The sequence below is a fragment of the Melampsora larici-populina genome (assembly GCF_000204055.1).
Source record: "Melampsora larici-populina 98AG31 unplaced genomic scaffold MELLAscaffold_68, whole genome shotgun sequence".
Classification (NCBI taxonomy): domain Eukaryota; kingdom Fungi; phylum Basidiomycota; class Pucciniomycetes; order Pucciniales; family Melampsoraceae; genus Melampsora; species Melampsora laricis-populina.
In genome coordinates, this window is record NW_006768832.1 from 253,544 (window position 1) to 274,810 (window position 21,267).

Below are 21,267 nucleotides of genomic sequence, written 5' to 3' on the forward strand. Positions count from 1 at the left end.
GGTCCGTCTTGAACTTGTTGGCAGAGACAAACCGGTGGCTCATTGCTTCATGTGTAGCACCGCTGTCTACTAAGGCTCTCGCAACAATGGGGGTGGCACTCTTAACTTCGAAAATAGTAACAAAATCAATGATTTGCGTATCTTTTATTTCAAGTGAATTTAAGCTACTACAATCTTCAGTTAAGTAATTACCGCTCGAGTGTGGCACCACTAGCACTCCCGAGCGCCTCCATTTTTTGAGGCTTCAGCTCTTCCATCGTCCTTCTCTTCTTCCTTGACACCATCCACTTCAGCAACTTTACTTTTGAATTTCCCATAACCTCCATATCCTCCTCTACCTCTCCAACCTCCTCTACCTCCACGTCTTTTTCTAGTTGGACAGTCTCTAATAAAATGATCATCTTTACCACAACTATAACACATTCCCATTGCTCCTCTCTTGTTATACTCCTCATTTGATATGTTAACACGATAAGCCGAACAATCCATTGCATCTGGATCAGTAATAGTGGTTGAGGTTGAAGTTGTGTTGGTCGAAACAATTGGGTGGTGCGTGTTGGAGTCTCTTTTATTAATTTCATTATCAAGTTTAATAGCTAACTTTGCCATTTCTTCAACTTCCTTGAATTCGTCCCGTACCATATGCACCGTGATTTCTTTCTTTAATCCTTGCTTAAATTGAGATAGTAATACATTCTCAGGCCATTTAACTATCAACGCTAATTCCGAAAACTTAATCCAATAATCTACCACTGCCTTTGTTTGAGTTAACGCCCTCATTTCTTTTTCTGCTTTAGCCAATCTTTCAGAGTCAAAGAACGTCGCTTTAAATGATTCAATGAATTTTTTCCAAGTAACTTGTTTCATTTTATCTTGGTCGAGTAGTTGATTGGTAAAATTTTGGCTCCAAATACTGGCTTTCCCATCAAGGTAAGATAACGCGAACGCAACTTGAGCTTGTTCGTTCACAAATGCAGCAGCATTCATTTGCATATATAAGCAGACCTGATTAACATAAACTTCGGCTTTCTGTCCTTTAGTACCATCATATTTATTCGGAGTGGCGATCTTAGGAGGCTTTATTTGACTAATCGTTTGCGGAACAGAGGTCTGAGCGATCGGGGCGGAGCTGTGAGGTAGTTGAGTGGAGGTAGTGCGGGTTGTTTCAAATTGACGTAGTCGTTGTTCTGCTTCGTCACTTCTTCTCTCAGCTTCTTCTCGTTTCTGCGATTCTTCAGCTAAGCTTGCTTTGACCTCTAAGAATTGAGTGTTTAATTCTCTCATTTGCCGTAAAATCTCGGCCATAGAGGGCTGTTCGTGTTCTGGATTCATTGCGGTCTCTTCTGTCTCGTAGAATTCTTTTTCCGATGACTCCGAGTCCGTTGAGTTAGAGGGAAGCTTAAAGTTTGGCGTTTTGGAAGGATGCAGTGGTGTTCGAGATTATGCGGGGTATAAGTTATCTTCTTTAAATGTTACTTCTGTGGTAATACTGAGTAATCAACTTTCTTCTAACTTTGCTTGCGGAGTGCAGATTAAGTTTATACTTTAATTTAACTTTATTAACTTTGAAAATCTTTCTTCTTAACTTCTTTTAACTTTCTTCTTAATCGTTCGTTTTGATTTCTTCTTACTTTTGGTGATTCTTCTCTTGGATCTCTTTTGATGAGACTTAGCAATATGTTGTAGCTTCGAGAGGGAGATGCAAGAGAAGCTTTAAGGGTGGTCTCGTGAATATAGTAGATTGCTAAGTGAGGAAAAGCAATATGTACAACGGGAGACAAGACTAGTATGAACTCTACATGTAACACGCGTGACAGGTCATAACAGTCGCCTGTAGAGACTGATAAAAATTGAGACTTGATTCCAGGAGTTCCCCTGTTGTCATGTTGCTTGTATTTTTTAAAAAAGACGCACCAAAACTTATTGTCATGCTGGCTTGATAGATATCTTGATGATGTATCTTATTATCTATGTATGTATACCAATCCTAACACACTGAGTACGATGGCAATGGACAATCTTTGAATTGGCTGGAGAAATCAAAACTGAAATACAGTGGTACAGATGATATTTATCTACCCTTTCTTCATCAAAGCTTGAGAAGTTCTGTGTGAAGTTCGCTAAGATGCCCCTATGTGGCATAGCACTGGCACACCATTGGAGTCAAATGTAAAATAAATTGCAGATAGTAAGAGCACCCACAGTGGTTCCCGTTCACATATCTGTTTTTTAGTTAATTGAGATTAGATTATATGTCGACACACAAGACTGGGCTTGGTTTTCTGCTCATTCCTTTCAAAGATTGAAAAAGATGAGAAAATGACTGCCTGAAAATAGTCAAATCCACATATTTCACATTTGAGACAATGCTTATAATATGTGCAGAAAAGAGGTGTGCCCTGTGGTGCAATGAATATGTGCCTTGGGGTTTTGTGTTGTTTCTGACCATAACAAAGTCTGATATGTTGAAGCCCTCAGGCACAAGTTGTGTTTGTGAAAGCAGAGACGTTTTTTATTTGTTTTGATATGATTCTAATTAGAATACAAGTTGTAGGTGAAAGCCATAAGAAAAGATCTGTGTTTATGGTTTGTTTGGACAATGGCACAAGACAACCATGCTTAGATTTGATGTTGTGGTACCAACACCTGAAGTACTCCGCTTCAATCCGCTATTTTTTTGTGTAGTGGTGCACAAACCTGCTCTAGTGTACCCAAGCCGTTCTTGCTCCACCATTGGGACTAAACTGCTACATGCCCAAAGGAGTTCAGCAATAACCCGCTTGCGCCCCACCACCTCATACAGGCCTTGCAGCGGGCAGGATTAACTACATGTTAGGGGTTGGGCAAAAAACTGACCAACCGGTTTTGCACCCTTGAGAATCAAGTCAAAAACAGCCAAAGATGGCCAAAATCAACTGGGTGCAGGTTTCACAGACCCTTTGCTGTGCCAGGTTACCCAAAAAGACCCAAAGTCAGTCTTTGGGTCTGATTTTTCTCCTCCAGCCCCACCAATAGCTCAGCTTGAAGAACTCAGGTAAGTTTTTGCAACTTTCACGGATCTTTAAAAGGTGCAAAAAGGGTGTTTGCGAGGCTTGTGGCACCACAAATTGCTTTCCCTGTAAGAGCTTTTGAATGGTTAAAGTGTGGGCGTGATCACAAAACAAATCATACTGGTCAACATCTTTGGAAAGCAAAAAGACAGATAAAAATGTTGGTTGGTTCGTAGTGGCTTTGATATTAATTCTGAGCCATCTTGAAAGTATTCCCAAAAATTTGAACTTTGATTGAACTTTGATTGAACTTTGATTGAACGGTGTTTGGAAACTGGTTGGTTGGTTTTTTGCCCAACCCCTATTCACAGTCTTTGTCTTCAATAACAACAATAGGTACACAAGCAGCCAAACACAAGGAAACAAAGAAACACAGCCTATCAAAGAGACATAGGGTGAAAAGAAAGAAGATCATTGCTGCACCCTGCCTCAAACTTATCCCTGATATTGGTAGTTGTTAAAGTTGATTGTATCTCTTGAGAGTTGCTTGTTGTTTACTTGGGATTGACTTTTCATTTGCTAATTTGACATCTGCCCCTCATTCACCCAAATTTTTGATTTTGACTTGTAATGCCCTGATTCATTGAGGGTGTGTTCACTTAACAAATATCTGACCAGAAACCATGTTCTGAAAATTTTTCATGCAAAAATGAAACATGCACCACCAAATAGACACTTTAAATTTTGCAGAATGTGGTTTCTCACCAGAAATTGCTTATGTGAACGCGCCCTGAAAACAAGTCAAGTTCAATGAATCAAACAGTTCCACATCTTCAGGGCTCTCCTGTGCAATGTACTGAATCAAGGTTAGAAATGATTGCCCATATAACAGACCTTACTATTGGTGTGTTTGTGGATCATGATTTACAAACACAGGGGTGAGACCATGATGTGCTTAGTGGCTGGCCATATCAAGGTCAATCCAATAGAGAAGACTGTAAAGAAATCTTGGTCAGGCTTGGTCTTCATTGGTGAACTTTGATGCAGCTACTGTACAATACTCTTTGACTTGATCTCACCAATTTTCTTGCTACTATATGCAGCTCATATTAAAGCATAAGATGGTCAAAAAGTGGATATAGAATATCTCAGATCAGGTTTGCTAAACATTTGTCCCAGAGCAGCTCAAAGCTAATGACACTGCCAGATATGATGTGAGGGTTGGGTACTTTCTTGAGTACTCAGGGCTCACTAATGGGGCAAAATGGATCTTATAATTCAAGTAGATAGATTTATATTGCAATTATAAAAGTATTTACAAAGAATTAAAGACAAAGAAAGGGATGAGGAAAGGAAGATAATGTAGTACAATTGTTAATAGTGAAGGATGGATCCTAGTCCTTCCTTTAATCTTCAAGTTGACAGATTAAAGAGTGATGTAAAGTTCACTAGACTAGTTGTTCTATGGTCACTAACCTTGGGTTGTTCTTATGGTCACCAACCTTGGGTTATTCTATGGTCACCAACCTGGGTTGTTCTATGGTCACCAACCTTGGGTTGTTATATGGTCACCAACCTATGAGAGTTCTACCTAGGGGAAGTAGAGGCACCAGAGAAGGTGAAGAGTATTACTTACTTTTAATCAGGGAACAGATTAAAGTAATGAAGATATCACTAGTCTTATATTTATAAGACTCTTGATGTTACTTCAGTAGAACTTTAATTTGTTCTTAAAAGTAGTGTGTAATAAAGCTTGGGGCAAAATCCCTGAAGGCTGAGAGAGGAGGGGTTTATATACTCTCCTCTCTAAACCTAATTGTAGTGATATTTGTTTTTATCACTACAATGGTTTAGGGATCATTACTGATTATTGATTATATTGTTTGTACTTAATTACACATAGTAATATTAAGTACTTGGTATGTACTATAAATATATTAACTCTTGACACTGAGTTACGAGGTGTAGTTGATATGTTATTACATATTACATGTTGTTTCAAGTGTTCTTGTATATGTAATTGGTATTTTTATATAATTTGTTACACGTTACATACTGTTTACTAACTGTATGTATATGTAATTAGTTTTCTATATGATGTTTTTATATTATATGTTAGTTTTGGGTACATGTATATGTACTCAGGGCTGACATATGATGATGCACCACTAGATACACACTCCACTACCCACAAATTCTCAAAGAGGAAGCACTGGTGGAGCATTGTAGTATTTAAAGCTCAACAAGAGCTTTACAACACTTAAAAAGGGATAATATACCAATGTGTAACTAGTACACCACGGGGCTACTTTGAACTGGGACCACGTGAAATGTAAGTTGGGTATGACCACGCCAAGTGGTTGTGTAGAACAGGTGGCAGCAGTGTGACCGCGCGGCTACGTGGCCCTCACCCAAGCCTGTCACCCGTTCTACACATAAGCTCGCTGTGAGCAGCGAGATCACATAGATCACGTTACACTAATGTGATGTACCAGCCTTTTAGCGGGTGAGCTGATGTGGGTGAGCGGGACTTGTCAGCCAGGTGCTCAGCACCTGAATCAGCTTGGATGACTCGAATTCTTGAGAACCCAGCGAGATTTGTACTTTAGAATTTTTTGGTTTTCATTTTTATTTTTTTTATTTTTTTGAGGGACAGTGACGTCACAGGTTGTTACTTCTCCAAATCCCATTGACCATCCAGATTCCGAACTTAACATAAGTCCCATGCGGACCCAACCACCAACACCACCGTTGTTCTTCTAAGTCGTTCTGCACATGACCCCCTCAAACGTCAACACGTTGATTGATCACAAGAAGCCTCACTCTCGCATATTCAATAGCGAGGTTCATCAACTGCACCACATTAATGTAATAGATTGCAAGAACAAACTTGGTAACATCATGGTAAATTTGGCTGTCCTTCACATCAATCTTTTCTGTTTGATTTTCTTTTTATCCTATCATATTCAGTGATGCCCTTTATTTTCCTTTAACAATATCATTTCACTTATATTATTGTAAGTTTCCCTCTGTTTCTCTTCTTCAAAGACTCATTTTGATTTGATCATCCTTGGTCCTTCCTATCTTGTTCTTTGTGCTGATGACATTGTACTTTGATGATCCACAGATTGACAGCTTTGAAAATATCCTGTGTTTGATCACTCTTTACTCCACCTCTAGACAAAGATGCAACAAAGTTCAAAAATTCTTTAATCAGGTAATTTGTTTGTTCTTCTTTATCTCTATCCACTGAATCAACTCTGACACAATCAAAATGAAAGCAATGAAGAATAGATTGAGCCGAATGGAAATAGGAATTTCAAAAGAACTTAAACAATAAAACTTCATCATGCTACTTCAAAGCCAATTTTTCTGAAGTTCAATAAATGATCACACAATTCAAAATACAATGAACCAATCAAAATTTACCATTCTTTCTCAATTCTATTGGATCAGGTGAGTCAGTAAAATCAGCTATAGTAAAACAAATAAAATCATTCAACAAAACGGATACACTCAAGACAAGCTCCTTTCTTTCAAAGTAACAATCTATGAAAACTCAATAGATCAAGTGAGATGTTCTTGTTCTCAAACATCTTAACTTCACGATTCAAATTTACTGATTTCTTGCAACAGCTTTTTATTCAACTCTCCCTTTTTATCTGACTCTCCCTTGTCCATAGATTGCTCAATCACTGGCTTGATCACCTGTACATATTAGGCAAGTAATACATACATCTATTTGGCTTCATGTCTCACATTCAGTCATATCTACATCATCAATTCCTTTGATATACAAAGATCCCCATCACCTTTGGATCTATTTTATTCTATTTGAGTCTTTCTCTCTCTATTTTTTGGCTGTACTCTTCCAATCTTATCTTTTGTATCAGCTTGATATATGTATGCAGTATTTGAGAGTATTTGCCAATGCAAACAGTAGATTAATTCCGTTATGCAAAATTCTGTCAGCAAAAAAACTGCCCATCTCAATTCAAGTGGGCTGGCTATTGAGAACAAATAAGGCGGAATGAGCACTGAGGGGAATTACTCAACCTGTCATTGGGTGATCAAGCCCGCACCGTTGTCATTTTTGATAACTCACCTTGTCACTGTGTGAGTCATTCCACCTTGTTATGATGTCAGATGCTCACCTTGTTATGATAAGGGTCAGATTGGGTGAACCTCACACTGGCTAGCATGTGTGGCTCACATTGGGTATGACGATGTAGACAGCATGCAGAGTCAAAATTCACGTGAGCATCACGTGCCAGCAGCCCCGTGGTGTAGAAGTTGTCTGAGACTGCCGTCTTCAAAAAAACCAGCACAAGGGCACTTGCTGACCGCTTTGTGATGACAGAGAAAAGTATAAAGGCATCTCAGGTTGTACATGAACTTCAGCAAGGCAAGGTTTGAAGATGTTTTAATGAGTAATTGATTGGTTGAAGAGAAAAATTGAGTTCCTCTTTGGTGTGGTTTGATTATGTGAAAGGTAAAAACACTCAAGAGACTTTTGCTATCAAATTACCAGATGGTAAATTCTTTCTCGTGTTAGAAACATCAGTTTGCTTACAAATAGTCAACTCGATGGTTTATTCAATTCTTCAGATAACCGGTACACAAAAAAACAAATCTAGATCAAAACCGTCTGTTCAAGAAGACTGCTCGGAGGCAAAAATTCATGAAGAGTGAAGTGTATATAAGATTAAGGTGAGTTCATAGTTTATGAAATGCACGGTTTTGGTTGAAAGATAGAAACCGACATGAAAATTCATGTGGCCTTTCACAACCTCCTCTGTTGACTCCAATGCGTCATGGATTCTGGCAAGATCTGACAAAAGTTCTGGACAATCATCACTTCGGACACTTCATGTCCTGACGAATCGTTCAAAAACCGTAAAAACCGTTACTCGAATCCAACCTTTTCGATTCGACTTTGATTTCTTTTTTTTCGTCTTTGCTCCTGAACAACAGGATTCTTGACAGGCACTCACATAGGAACTTCGACTATTTACAACACAGAGATTTCAGTGTCAAGATTCGAAACGAAGTAAAACCACAGGTGCGGTAAGGCAGTGTCGCCCGTCTATGATGTGCTTGACAAAAGGCACATGATTACGTGAGTTAAGGAGACAAGGTGAGCCATTCACATCTTGAAGTTTGTCAAATTATTTCGTATAAGAAGATGAACTTCATTCGAACGTCCATGAGGATCAGTATAGCTCGGAAACCCTTTCTCACTTTTATTCTTGCTGACATACGGATTACGGCCACTTTGATCATTTACTTTTGTCTTTTCGGGCAATTGTTTACGCCACGCCAATTCTCTCCAAGACTCACAGCCAACCTTCGATCAGGCCGAGTTCCAGCTATCATGGACAGAATGTCGCCCTTGCTGACACCCAATCCATCGCTGGTCTCATTATCAACTAATAATCAATTGAAGTTTGACTTTTGTAATTGAACTGAAACTCCCGTGGTTTATGATGGCAATCAGCGTCCAAATCCTTCATGATTTTGCCTCGGTCACAACGGCCATTATCAAAACTTAGTGGTATGTCTTGCCCTTTGATCTGATATGTGGCAATGCAGGGTGAAGATAGGGCTTTTCAATTAATTTAAATTGAGATATGTTTGGTAGTTATTCAAATTTCTCATTGAAACTCTACAAAGCCCACTGATTTGATAAGATGGCTGTTGTTTGATTGATTAAAATTCAGGGAGGGATGATCAATTCAATTAAGAAAGCTGGAAGATGTTGTGGATACGAAGGCAAATTTTGATTTGAACTCGGTATAAGGATATTCTTGACTTGAGAATATGCTTATGTGAGTGTATAAGACCCTTTTTTGTTTTGTATAAAGTGTATGCGCTGTTCCAGAATCCAGACTGATTCCCACTTTACTCTGACTCAACTTCAACTTCTATTGATTGACACTTTAAATTTTATTTCCAATCCATCAACATTCATCTCACTCACTTTTCAAGGAATCGATTATCATTATTCAATTGGAATAGCAAAATACCTTCTTGATCAATCAAACTACCACTTTATCATCTTTCAAATCAACCAATCTCATCATGACTATCACCACTTCATCGATCTCAACTTCAGCAGCAAATCAAACCAAACCTCATTTACCACTCTCTGCTTCAAAATGGGCTACTCCAAACCACAATCAAGCATCATACTCAAAACCGATCAACAAAAAATCAACCTCACCGTTCTCACCATCTCCTACTATCATCTCGTCATCTTCATCATCTTCTAAACATTCATCACCTAATTCGACTATACCGTCAACTTTATCTCAACAACGAGCTTCATCAATCATCACACCTTCACCCTCATCATCGCATCAGCAGCAACTTCCCTTACGTCATCAAAGGCTGCCTCGCTCAGGCCAATCTATACATGATCCTCGTCATGTCTCAATACAGACATCCGAATCAGCTCAACTTAAGACCCTTGTACCCAATTCTCGCAGTCTACATCAAATTGAATCATTACTAAATCGACTCAAACAAAAATCACCTCGACCGCGTCCTCCACCAACACAAGCACGTAGCATGACTAATGTTTCAACGGGTCACATTTCGACGTCTTCAAATACTGCTGATCTTCCTTCATCAGTCATCAAACCAAAAATCCATTCCACTCCAGATATCATTCAAGCACAATCACTTGAATCCCCAATTCCCATTCCCGAACCTCAATCAGTGGAACCGCCAATCACCATTCTCGAATCTCAATCGATTCAACCCTCGATTATCACTGCAGAAACTGATTCAGCTGAACCCACTATAACAATTGTCGAAGGTCAATCAGATGAATCCACTGCAACCATTATTGAATCTCAATCAATCGAACCCCCAATCAACATGATCAAATCTCAATCAGTTGAACCATTGATCACTACTCCTCTCGAATCTCATCCAGCTGGAACTCCGGTTACCACTGTCAAAGCAAACCCTTCTTTCCTCCTAACAGGCAGCCCAAACCCGCCTGAACCATCTCTTTCAAAGTCCTTGACTCCACCTCGACTTCGGGTGGACACCATCACGGCATCCAAATCATCAAACAAGCTTCCCACACATTCTCCTACTACTGCGACTCACACTCCTGCCTCGAGTCTGTTTAGCTCCAAACTGGATTGGGCGCGTCTGGTTGACGATTTCGAATCATCGGAAGGAGCTGATGAACTTCCAGATTTGACGGAATGGGCCTCTGAGTGCACTGCTACCACATTGCCACGTCCTCAGACTGGTGATGTTCGTTGCCTTTACAAGTTTTCATTCAGAAAAAGTTATTCAAGGTACTGATCTCCTTTGTTTCTTCTCTCCAACAGTCAACACAAATTGAAAACGAGGAATGTCGATCAAAGTATGAAAGTCAGAGTACATCGAATTCCGATCGATCTTTGCTCACAAAACCAAGCGCTGAACTACGGCAGGCAAAATCAGCTGATCCTTCAACTGGCCGTCGATTTTTCTCTGAGCAACAGAAAAAATCAATCACTTCTTTGTTACTTTCACCCGATCAGAGCTCCAGTCTAGACACAAAACCAAGTGAAGCAGCTCAAACACTTAGTCCGAACCAACGTAGACGTCAGCCAAGGAGACAAAAACGCTCTGGAGCAGCCAGTCCAACAGTGCCCAAACAGATTCTTTCTCCTCCGTCAAACAAAGGCACAACAAATTCAAAACCAACTGGAGAAAAACCGACGATGACGAATCAATCACATTTGAAGGCAGTTGAAAGAGAAAGCCCCAAGAGCTCAAGAGTAGATCAATCAAAATCTAAAAAAGCTGTAGACTCTATCAAGATGAACTCAGAACATCCATCAGATTCTTCTCCATCTAAAGCCAATGAGTCAAACAAGAGATTATCAAGATCAGCAGCATTACAACAACATGGGAATGCTATTCAAAGATTACTTAGATCAGCAGAAGATCATCCTTCTTTGGTTGATAAACCAAGGTTTAGAAAGCTTGAAGAGAAGAAGAATCAAGAAGAATTGATCACCAGAAGATCCAATGGAACTCTTTTGAATTCGAATCATCATAATTTGGGTACCAATCGAGATTTGTTTGGAAAATTAACTGGGATTAGAAAGTTAAATTCAGTGGAAACTTTTTCGACTTGATTATCTTTTTTAGTTTTTTTCATCTTTAAATGATTAATGATGTAGGAAAGTTTGTAGCTTGTTTGTTTTTTGTTTTTTGTTTTAAGATATTTATGATACTGGGTATGTGTGTGTGTTTTTGTAATTTTTTTTCAAAAGTTTCATTATTTAGGAATCGTAAACTCTTCATGTAGTAAGTACTAGTCTTTTCTCTCTCTCTCTATTTCTCTCTTGTTTTACATTTTTTTCTTTTTGTATTTTGGGATATATTAAGTAAACTTGATAATTAGGGTTTTTAAAGTAAAGTAGAATAAAGGTATTTTAACCTTTTTTCTTTTTCTTTTATTGGTTTCTTTTGTTGTTATTTTTTTTTGGTTTTGTTGATTTTTTTATTGATTTGTGAATTGTGTGATGAGTGTATCCATGAGTTAAAAGGGAATGAAAAGAAAAATAAATAAGCATATGATGAATCATAATTGAGATTTTGTGAGTCATAGCTCTTTCTTATATTTAAGATTGGCTTGATTAAGATGATCAACCCATCTTTGCCACATTGCTTTGGTGATTGAAGGACCTTCAATATGTCATGAAGGCAGCTGATAAAACAGAAGGTGAAAAAAAGTTTTATTCAGTTCAGGCTCACGATGGTAGGTGATAAGGAAGACTTACAATACAATTGGTGCAGAGGAGCTAATTAATGAATTTTAGATGATGGTCCAGTCAACGCCTGAGACTGTGGCTTTTAGCACTGCTGCCGCTCAGATCAGTGCTTGCTTTCTCACCTTATCCCAAAACTGGCCACCAAGACTTCCTGGAAGGTAGGATTTTATCATCATTTTGTTTGAACCTCAAGCAGATGCAAATTATGGTTTTTCCTGGATGGGACTCAAAATCAAGGGCTGTGCCCTTCAGAATCTGCAGCCCTTCTTTACAGGAGATCTTTCCGGTCGCACGTGGTGCATTTTTGCAACATCTGATCTCTTGCTTCCTTCGAAGTTCGATTGTTAAGGATCTCCACGGAAACTGACATCAATATCAACTATGTCGATATCATCTGCAGTATGCGTCTCTATCAACGGGAGTCCCATAAATTTTGGTTGTGCTGGGTGTCAATACTGACAGTGATATTGGATGAGTTCGGCTAATAGCGTAAGAGCAAGACTGGTTTCAAAAACGTTGCTCGCATCCAACGAACTCACCGAAGTGATAAGTACGTTGTTCCCAGTCCTCCCCGACAGACCTATGACTAAAATTGAGAAGTCCCTGTTGTCAACGTCTGGCGTGTCAAGGGACTGCTTCGAACACGGCTAAGTTTACATCGCCGGTATCTCTCCTCGGCCTGTCATCGATATAGCTCTAGACGGTATTTAAGCACACCACCAAGCTTTTTGAAAGTCATGATTACTTCCATCCTCCATCAGCCTTACACATCGTACTCAAAGGTTAATACACTTTTTAATATGATTTCTCGCATCTACATCCTCGTTATCTTTGCTCTTTTGACTTTATTTGGGAAGGGCATGTCCAACAAGTCCTGTAAATGGGCTTTTGTGCGTGTTCCTAATGATCCAGCGCATTCGTGTAAGCAGAATATTTCTGAAAGGGTCCATGAACTTAGTTAAAGACTGTTGGGTTGTGCCTTTCCAGACTGCAGGGATGTACGCGACACATATAAATATCCAAGTGCGGACTGCAAACCTCAACTACAACGTAAGTAATTGTCAGAAAATCTTTTCAGGTGGCCAATCTTGATGAGCACCACTGATGCTAACTGGCTTACAGCTAATGGCGTCCCTCAAGGCTCACAATGCGATTCCAATCAGTTTCCCAACGGAATTTGTCCAACTTGGAGGGCATCAGGAGTGCGCAGGGTGAATGAAGTAACTTCATACAGTAAGCTCAAGTAATACATGCAGCTATAGGTAGTATGTATCTTGCTTGATATCTAACAATCAAATTTCTCATTTATTTCCACCATCAAGTGTGTGATCTCTTGACCAAAAAGGGGGCCACCCGTGATAAGGATCAGTACACCAAGATTAAGTGTAAACTTTTGACAAATGTGGTTTGTAAGTCTACCATCAGCTTCAAGTTCATGTCTCACATTGAAGAGTCCTGATTTCAAATATGATTATGACAACTTTCAGTTTGTTCTGGAGACAAGGGAGTTTTTGTGGGGAATGATATCCCCTGATAGGAACATGGAATAGCCCTATGAAGGTAAACTGTGCACAGCTTGGGAGGGCGCAAGCACATGGTTTTTGCCAACTTTACTATGGAGGTGGCTCATGTAAAAAAGCCACTTTTTGCGGTACCTCAATACACCAAAAGAAGAAAAGGTTTTGAGACAGGCTGGGGTCTCAAATCTGTACATAACACATTGTATCTCATCACAAAAAGCTTGTATCACAGTGATCATTTCCAAGTTGCAAATATTTGTATATTTAATCATCAAGTCTTAGTCAGAGATCTCCCCATAATTGGGCTAAGATTTCAATTGTGTGAATTCATCATGATTCACTACACCAGGATGCAAATTTGCCCTTGAGTTTATAAAAGTAAGAAAACAGAAACTGGTAAGGACACTGGAAGGAGTCAGAAACATATTGCAAAAGAATGATTGAATTCTAAAGTGCATTCAAAACAATTTGCAATTTTCCTTTATTTTTTACAACAACAGTGCATATATTGTCAAAAACCCAATTTTGGTTCAAAGCTGGCAGGCATTGATAAAATAATCTAATGGAGATGAGCCTCAATGATGACATGAGATCTGTGTTGAAGTCTTTAACAAAACAAAAGAATATGAGATCTCTCAACAGTGACTTGACAAGATTTGAAGAGATCAAGACAAAAAGGAAACCTTTAACAAAATAAAAGAATATGAGAATTGTTGACAAGGAGCTGACAAGTCTGAAAAGATATAGACGAAAAGAAAACCTGACAAGGTTTGATAAATGGAAAGAAAGCTTCAACTTTCTTTTCCCCAAATGGTGAGGTGGATAATGTCAAAGAAATCACAACACAAGTACTCAATCCACCTTTAACACATTACAAGAATATGGGATCTCTTGACTCCATTCTCTAAAGCTCTTTTGAGTAGAGCTTACTTCTTAGGTGCATGATTGGAAGCATGTTTGGCTGTTCTGATTACCTTCTTGCGCACAAGCCATTGATTAAAATGCTTGATGTGAACTGGTCTGCCTCAATGCTTCCGAATTGGGCCGTACTTCATTGTCCTGCCGCCGGGACAAGCAGAACAAGTGAAAAGAACCTTGCCATTGATTGCTTGGTGTGGACAATCAACAAAGCCTTTTTCAAATTTGAGATCAGTCTGCGGTAAGAAGAGGCAAAGGCATTGAAAAGACAATTTACATTGATCTCTCATTGCTGACGGAGTGTCTGAAGATGTCATGATTTTGGGTGTTGTGGCAGGTGACATTGCGAGCAGTTTGAGTGGTGAGGTGATTACACTGAATAAGAAGAGAAAAGAACCCTTCATCTTCTGATCCAGGGACCTTCTAAGGCCACTGTCAATGACAATGCCAGCAGTTTGAGAGTGATTACAATGGATGAGGAGAGCAAGGAATCTTCATCATCTGATCAAGGGGAATTTGCAAGGCCTGTGGCTTTGCCCACTGGCAACAGCGGTGAAGCAATTGTTCAACATCAACTCATCCGCTGATTTAGTAAACCAGTGGGAATGTTGTTCGTGATCACGTCTTTGCCCTTGTTTGTGAAAAATACAGTGCACATTGGTACCTGCCCGTGTTGCAACCAGGTCTCACTGGTATACTTCCACAACCCCGTGACAGCAGATTTTCAACCAAAAATGACCTTGTGGTGTGGTGGGTTGTTTTGCCAAGGCTACCTCAGCAACCCATTCCTTGGCCAACCCTAGCCCTCAATTTGGTGTTGAACCTCCGGTTCAAACTTCTACCCCAACTGTTCCACCCAAGGAACTTTTGCTTCCACATGCGACTAATCCTGGCTCAACTCTTTGATGTTCTTCAAGAGTTTGCCTACCTATTTCACAGAAGTCATAATTTTTACTTCTCTCCCTCTAAAAATGTTCTTTCTCTTTTTTGGTACTCCAGGTGTAGCACCAAGTTAAAGGGGGGATGGTTGTAGCGGGGTACACGGCCCAAGTCTAGGCTGAAACATGCCCTTAAGGAATAAGGTCCTAGGCATCTCAGACTAGTCTCCTAGACCATTTCATTATGAAAAAGGTATACTGAAAGGGTCTAGATGAAACCCAGGTACCAGGCATTAGTGCCGTTCATTTTGTAACTTCTAACTCAGCCATTTACATTTTGTATCACAAAGCAAAGTTATTATAAATAGAAAGAACTATTCCCAGTTGTAATAATTCCCCAGTCAGAAAATCTGTATCATCTTTTAAAGTTTACTTTTTCTTGTTATCATTCAGATTCTGGTTCATATCTTTTTCTCTCTTGTTTTACGCTTTAAAAATTGGAAATCTGCATTTGAACTTCACTTGTTGTGTTACACAGCTCATTGTATATGCCATTTCACTGTCTTTGCCTAAAACCTAAGATATTCAGGAAGATCTTCATGATTTTTCCCTTTGCCCTATCATAAAAGCTCACTCCTAGGTCCAAAAACCCTGATTACTTAACATGGGTATTTTGTCCCTGTTACACAGATACAGCATGTTAGCCCCCCCAATAGCCCCTAATACAGCTCCTTGGGAAGATTGTTTTTAGATGTCCACGCTGTACTTGGACAAATCCTGCTTGAAGACTTGTTAAATTCACCAGCGGATTTGATATCTGGGCTGCCCCACTCAATCACTACTCATAAGTGTCTCAAACTTCAAAAAGGCTATAATTTGGGATATGAATGTCTAGTTTGTTTACAAGATTTGAAAAAGCTTTGGAGGCCAGATGAAGAAGATGGTAGTACTGTGGCTAGATGACTTTAGATGGATGATTTTAGGGAAGTGGGAAAGTGGTGTAACCAGACAAGGTTTAAGACCAATGACTCATGAGTGAGGTTAAAAACTCAATTTGGGGTGTGATCAAGGCAACACTGCAACTGCTCCGCACAAAAGAGCGTGTGCGGAGCAATTTTGGCCTCCGCTACAGCCCTTACTCTGCTGAGCGCAGCCTGCGCAGCGCACCCAGGGGCTGAAATCCCCTGAGCGGAGCAAATCACTATGCACCGGGCCCAGACCCAAGTTGCTCAGCTCATGAGCGGAGCACTCAAAGACTTCACACTCAATAAAACGCTTGAATAAACGCTTCCAAAAAAAACTCAGAACTCAATGATAACACTCAAAAAACACTCAAAAAACACTCAAAAACTTGAACACAATGAACTCGAAAAAAAGACTCGATGACGGACACAGACTAACACATGTAAGTTTTTTAATCCTTATTCTTCTCTTCTTTTTCTCATTGTGGATTTGTATATTATTTGTATGCTAACTACCTTCTCTTTATTTGTGTATGATTCATATACTAAATTCCTTCTGTTTATTTGATTCCTCTTGCTCTTAGCACACCTCAGTTTCTCTTAACTTGTTCACGGCCGTGTTGATATTTGTTTGAGGTCCTATTACCAAACAATCAATTTCTTATGCTTCTAACGTAAGTGCTTTCTCTTTTCATCCCATTCTTCCATTTTCGTGTTACTAGCTAAACTGTTCTCTTTCTTTCTTCTTGTCTTCTTGCTTGGCACCTTCTAAGACTATCTAGATCGATTTGATAGATTCTTTCCACTCGCTTTCGTATTTCAAATCAATCTATTTCATTGTAGTCCTTTTGCCGCGAGTAAGTTCTGTTTCTTCTTTCTAGTTCATTCGTATTATACCAACTCACAGTGCCCGTGGAGAGAGCCCCCGACGTTGGGGGCTCCAACAAGTACAAAGGCTTGCCTTTGTACTCTTGAAGGCCCCCGACGTCTAGGGCGCCCTTCACAGGCACTGTGACTAAAAGTTCTTGTTTTCATTTTTGATTTCAGGTCTTGTCTTCGCTTTTTAGTTTCTTGGTGTTTTAGTCCCAGGGGGAGATTTTGAAGAAGCCATGAAGGTACTTCAAGCTTTTATTGATAGCAAGAAAAAAAAGGATAGCACGGTAAAAAAAAGATAGCTCAGAAAAAAGAAGTCGTAGGGTTTTTATTAAGTCAAACTTTATTCTCTTTGTCTTACATTATGTTGTGCATAGATATATATATCTATGCTTTTATTTTTTTTTGTCACATTTATCTTGTTTTCAAAAATGGGGCAATGTGCGCCGCTCATAGCAATGTGCGTAGTGGTGAAACCACTACGCACACGGAAGTAAGAAAAAACAATCAAAAGAGTGATTCTGTGCGTAGTGCAATTTAGCACAGCGCTCCGCTCCGCTCCCAAAATAGTTCAAAAACTTGAGCAGAGCGTAGCGATTGCGGTGTTGATCAAGGTGATTTGAGCGGAATTGCCCCTGACTCAATCCAATAATCCACTCTGGAGTCAATCATTTGCCAGACTCAATTATTTTCATGTACAGTCCCCTCCAAGTGGTTTACGTAATCATTCAGGTTCTGCAGCGGCGGGGCCGGGGCTTGTCGCAAACCCAATGATTACAAATACTAGGCGTGGGGACGTGTACATTATTGGTGCAATATTGGCTGTTTAAGTTGATCAAAATATTGCATAGTTGATTCAATGCAATAGGGGGTTTCAACTTAAGTTTTTATGGTCTTTCCACAGTACAACAACTTGTCTGAGACTGTAAAGATTGCCATAAACATGAAAAAATTTGGGACACCTTTTTAGGTGTCCCAAATGCTGCCAACCATATATTTGGGGGTTTCATGTTGTGTTTTTTACAGTATTTTTACTGTGCAACAACTTGCCTGTTGTTGTAAAATTTACCACAAACGTAGAAATTTGGGACACCCAAAAAGGTGTCCCAAATGATGTTGACCATATATTTGCAGGAAACAAAGACACCTTAAAGTTTTAGAAACTTGTTTGTTTTGTAAGAGTTTTATGCAAAAGTATCTCAACTTGAATCCCCGTAATGATTGTTTCAAGGTGCAATATAATGCACCAGCCAAACGTAGCGTAAATATGTCTTATTCTAGGTTACACTGACAGCAACTTCAAAACATTTCTAAAGGGTATTCTTGATACTCCAATTTATTTTAGGTGATTAATGAGCCATGCCGGCCTTGACATTCAAACAGGTCTGAGTTGACGCTGGTTGGTCGGAATGCTATTGGAGGTCTACAGGCCTGGCAAGTGCCATGTTGACGTAGTGTAAGCATCAAAGAATCAGCTTTGCTTCAGCAGGAACCTGAAGCCGGTTTTTGATTTGGATGCTTTTTGATAAGCTTTGAGGATCAATATGAGCACTGGAATCAGATATTTTTTCCCAAAACTTATTGGATGATAAACGGTACCCAAAGGCACGACGGTACCGTTGGTTTCCAAGACAAGAGTGTGTTATCCTACGGGGCTGTGTCAGGAAGGTTATCCTTATATCGAGGAGAACCTTCCTCTTGGTGCATACATAGGTTTAGTAGGAAGAAGAAAAATTTCCTCCTTCTCACAGAAAATTTCTCCGTCTTCTCCCCCACGCGCCAAGATTCCTTCCCCCGTGATATCCCACACTTGCGCTAGGAAATCCTCCCTATCACATTTCACTCTCACTTTGGTCGCTCAATTATCTTTTCTCAAAAGTCACATCGAAGGCACATCGACATTCCCAAATAATTTCACCCCTTCAGTTAAAATTTCATTAAATTCTCCTAACTGAAATGACCAACCCAAACGCAGTAGAGACTAATTTAGAAAAGTTTAACGCGCAACTAAAGAAGACAAGTGATAGAGTTCGTAGCAGACGGGGATCAGACCCTACCGACGTTAGAATTGTCTCAAATGGACCCACTCAAGAGGTGGAGTCATCCGACGCCAACACGGATACGTCCAATGATGTGACACCGGCATCTCGTGGGGGAAGAAACCGGGGAAGAGGCCGGGGAAAGAAAATGTCGACAGTTACGACTAGAGCAGCGACAGCAGCCAGACAGCTAGCAGAAGCAAATAAGGATACGACCAATCAAACTGAGGCAACAGAAACTCGCACCAGCACAGCCAACAACACATCAAGTGCGACTGAAGTACAGCCACAGGCTTCACAAAATGCGACCACAACCGTCAATGAGACGCAGATTGATACGCAACCCGCCAGTTTAATATCCCGCAATAATGTTCCAGTAACGCGTAAGTTCTGTTCGAAACGGAGATCCTCAGTTTAGACCCACTTGATAAGTGTTGCCGCGAAAGCGAAGCCACACGATGTGTTGCCATTTATATAATGTTGCCTCGTATAGAGATGAATAAGATGATTAACAGAAGTTAACATACCATGGTTCATTCCTTTTCCCATCCTGATCACCGAATGCAGCGTCTAAGTCCCCTGCTAGACGAAATACGGTCACTGGCTCAGAAATCACCCCCCCCTTGTGGTTTCCTTTCTTGGTTAGCGGCGAACGGCCTAGCGGTTGTGCCAAGGAAGAATCCTGTCGATTTGTCATCAAACGCAACTGTCAGCGACGACCCAGTCACTGTACATAACCAAGTCAACGCACTCACTAGTGGAGCCAAGAATACTCAACGCGCTAATGGGGTAATTACCGGAACAGTCCGTCCAACAGGGGCAAGATCGAGAAGCGTGGCCTGGAATGACCTGACTTATGATTCAGACACCGATGAACCCACCACAACCACCAGCACAAAAACTGTCAATAATGCAACTGAACCGTCTAATGCGACCTCCAACACGAAAAGCACCGAATCGTCCACATCAACGAAAGAACCGATAACTGAATGTGGCGAAGAAGGAATAGAGGTAGCGGGTTTAGTAGGTCTGTCAAAGTATTTTGACAAAAAGATGGTGTCGTTGAAAGGCTACATACCTTTGTCAATCTTCAATTTACAATGGCTCAAAAACGACCTTATCAGGGATTTGTTCCGTCGCCAAACAACCAAAGAAAAATTAGATGACAATTATGTTGGTGTAAATGTTCCAGACAAATGGAAAATGTTGTTCGGGGAATGGGTAATCGCATTTGACCTCTACGTAGCCTATTTACGACACTACAAGCATGACGATCTCGCCAATAAATTCGTACTTCACAAAGCCCATGTTATGGATATCAAGAGCGAGAACGTCAACTGGCCAATGGCTTTCAGATATGACCTAGCGATCCGACTTACCGTGTTGACCTTCAGAAACGCAGACGGGAAGTTAGCGAACCCAGCACTCCGTACTGCAAGGTTTGAACGTGACGCCTTCAGAGACACCGAGAGGTGGAAAGATTTCCAACCGGCTTTCAGTGACATTAACCCCTATGCAAACGGCCAAATTAAAGAACATATCAACCCTCTTACTGGGAGAGCAAACCATCAGAACTCAGGAACTTACTTCGGATTCCCGAGTACCAGCAACTCAATGCCTCATCACCACCCGAACATGAACCACCAGCTTGGCAGCAAACCGAATGCGAGGTCCTGGAACCACACCAATCAACAGAACCTAGACAACTCGTATGGAACGAACGGATATTTTGAAGACAGGCGAGGTGGTGGTAGGAACACGAGAGGTCGAGGAAGAGGTGGTTCTTATTTCTCAGGAGGAAATGGCGGAAGAGACCCAAGCCCCCCAGGCAGACGATTTGCTGACCGCAATAGGGTAGTGGATCCTGGCGTCGGGATGACCGCAGAGACAATAGACGTCATGACGATCGTGACTATAATTCAGGCAGGAAGCCATTCAATGTCAAAGGAGAGGCAAAGTAAGCCAATGCGATACCGCCTAACACTATATCCATAAAATCTGTTTCTTTTCTGTGGTAGTGTGTCTTACCATAAGTAGGCCGATACAGCCATGATGGCACGCCTCCAGACTTAAGTCTGTTTCTTGATTTATAGCCCATTGGTTATGTTCAATCATCTTCCTATGTCCATGTGTCTACTTGATGTCTTGTGTCGCTCTCCCCATGCTTGACTCGTAATACATGACTGATGTGTCGAATTGAGCGGTAAATCTGACCTTTGTTTACGTCCCACCATTTGCCCCCCCATCTTTGGTTTAGAATTGTGCCGATCACCAGTCGCCTAGTGAAGGTGCCACGAGGTT

General features: G+C 40.4%; 4 protein-coding genes across 4 annotated transcripts; all 4 read left to right on the forward strand.

Moving 5' to 3' along the window:
• Positions 1 to 8,882: 8,882 nt before the first annotated feature.
• Positions 8,883 to 11,578, forward strand: MELLADRAFT_79449 (uncharacterized protein; the record flags this gene model as incomplete). The annotated part of the gene is made up of 2 exons (XM_007417094.1): positions 8,883 to 10,262; positions 10,340 to 11,578. 2 exons carry the CDS (start codon positions 9,072 to 9,074, stop codon positions 11,135 to 11,137), a joined length of 1,989 nt encoding a protein of 662 aa, XP_007417156.1.
• A 998-nt stretch (positions 11,579 to 12,576) lies between these two features.
• On the forward strand, positions 12,577 to 13,310 carry MELLADRAFT_68504 (uncharacterized protein; the record flags this gene model as incomplete). Its single annotated transcript, XM_007417083.1, has 5 exons — positions 12,577 to 12,697; positions 12,764 to 12,826; positions 12,899 to 13,009; positions 13,099 to 13,185; positions 13,264 to 13,310. The coding sequence occupies 5 exons, from the start codon at positions 12,577 to 12,579 to the stop codon at positions 13,308 to 13,310; spliced, it is 429 nt and encodes a 142-aa protein (XP_007417145.1).
• A 5,573-nt stretch (positions 13,311 to 18,883) lies between these two features.
• Positions 18,884 to 19,819, forward strand: MELLADRAFT_112616 (uncharacterized protein; the record flags this gene model as incomplete). Its single annotated transcript, XM_007417123.1, has 3 exons — positions 18,884 to 19,349; positions 19,613 to 19,707; positions 19,772 to 19,819. 3 exons carry the CDS (start codon positions 18,884 to 18,886, stop codon positions 19,817 to 19,819), a joined length of 609 nt encoding a protein of 202 aa, XP_007417185.1.
• A 782-nt stretch (positions 19,820 to 20,601) lies between these two features.
• MELLADRAFT_112617 (uncharacterized protein) lies at positions 20,602 to 21,019 on the forward strand (the record flags this gene model as incomplete). Its single annotated transcript, XM_007417124.1, has 2 exons — positions 20,602 to 20,923; positions 20,985 to 21,019. The coding sequence occupies 2 exons, from the start codon at positions 20,602 to 20,604 to the stop codon at positions 21,017 to 21,019; spliced, it is 357 nt and encodes a 118-aa protein (XP_007417186.1).
• Positions 21,020 to 21,267: the final 248 nt, after the last annotated feature.